At 53.8% G+C, this 1,178-nt stretch overlaps 1 protein-coding gene across 1 annotated transcript; it reads right to left on the bottom strand.

Annotated features, from left to right (window-relative positions):
- Nucleotides 1–20: 20 nt before the first annotated feature.
- Or1r1 (olfactory receptor family 1 subfamily R member 1) lies at nt 21–965 on the bottom strand. The gene has a single exon (XM_075989599.1). The coding sequence runs from the start codon at nt 963–965 to the stop codon at nt 21–23; it is 945 nt and encodes a 314-aa protein (XP_075845714.1).
- Between the last annotated feature and the right edge of the window lie 213 nt (nt 966–1,178).

The raw sequence follows: 1,178 nt of genomic DNA, 5'->3' as shown, positions 1-1,178 counted from the left end.
CAGTTAGCCCAGACCATCCATTACTTATCTTGAGGTGCGGCTCTCCATCTGAACCCCCTTTTTAGGGCGCCCTTGACTTCTTTGTTACGAAGACTGTAGATAAAAGGGTTCAAGGTTGGCGTGACTACTGCATAGACCACACTGGCCAGGCGGTCATAGCGAGCTGAGTAGGCAGAAGATGGCCGGAAGTAGACGGAAAGGACTGAGCCAAAGAAAAGCGATACCACCACCAGGTGGGCCCCGCAGGTGGAGAAGGCACGGCGCCGACCTCCTGTGGTCCTCACTCCAAGAACTGCCAGGAGGATGCGGGTATAGGAGAGGGACACAAGGAGCAGCGGAGTCAGCACCACTGCCAGGCCCTCTGAGAAAATGGCAGTCTCTGCCACTGACGTGTCCGAGGTCGCCAAGCTCAACATCACTGTCATGTCACAAAAAAAGTGGCGCACTGGGGCAGAGCGAGGGTAGGAGAGCGCGGAGATGAGCAGTGTGTGCAGCAGCGAATGCAGATGGGCCACAGCCCAGGAAGCAGCCACCAGCGCAAGGCAGCGCCAGGGCGTCATGACCGCACCATAGTGCAGTGGTCGGCACACAGCCACTGCACGGTCGTAGGACATGGCTGCCAGCAGGTAGCTCTCAGTGATGCCTAGCGCTACAAAGAAGTACATCTGGGCAAAGCAAGCCTGGAAGGACACGGCCTGGACAGGATGGAGTAGAGTAGTCAGCAGTCTGGGGACAGTGACTGTGGTAAAGCAGACATCCACCAGGCTCAGGTGACCCAGGAAGTAATACATGGGGGAGCACAGAGCCCCGTCTGACCTCACCAGTACCACCATGCTCAGGTTGCCCAGGGCGTTGAGCAGGTAGATGCTAAGGAAAAGCAGAAACAGAAGTGGGTGGGCATCTGTGCCATCCATCAAGCCAAGGAGCTGGAACTGTGGTTGATATGTGAGGTTGGCCACAGCCATGGAGGTCAGGTACCCGTGGGAATGCTGAAGGAAGAGATTAGACAGGAAGCTTAAGTTCTGGAAACCCCGTAGACTTTCTAGACCTTAAAAAATAATTTTTAAATTAAAAAAATATTTTAAATTTATTTGCTGTTTGATCTGCATGTTTGTGTGTACCATGGACATGCCTGAGGAGCAGGAAGAGGGTATCTGATCCCCTGGAATTGGAGTTAG

The sequence above is a fragment of the Microtus pennsylvanicus genome, chromosome 11 (assembly GCF_037038515.1).
Source record: "Microtus pennsylvanicus isolate mMicPen1 chromosome 11, mMicPen1.hap1, whole genome shotgun sequence".
NCBI lineage: Eukaryota > Metazoa > Chordata > Mammalia > Rodentia > Cricetidae > Microtus > Microtus pennsylvanicus.
Note: the sequence above shows the minus strand (reverse complement) of the source record. Positions and strands in the feature narration are given on the sequence as shown.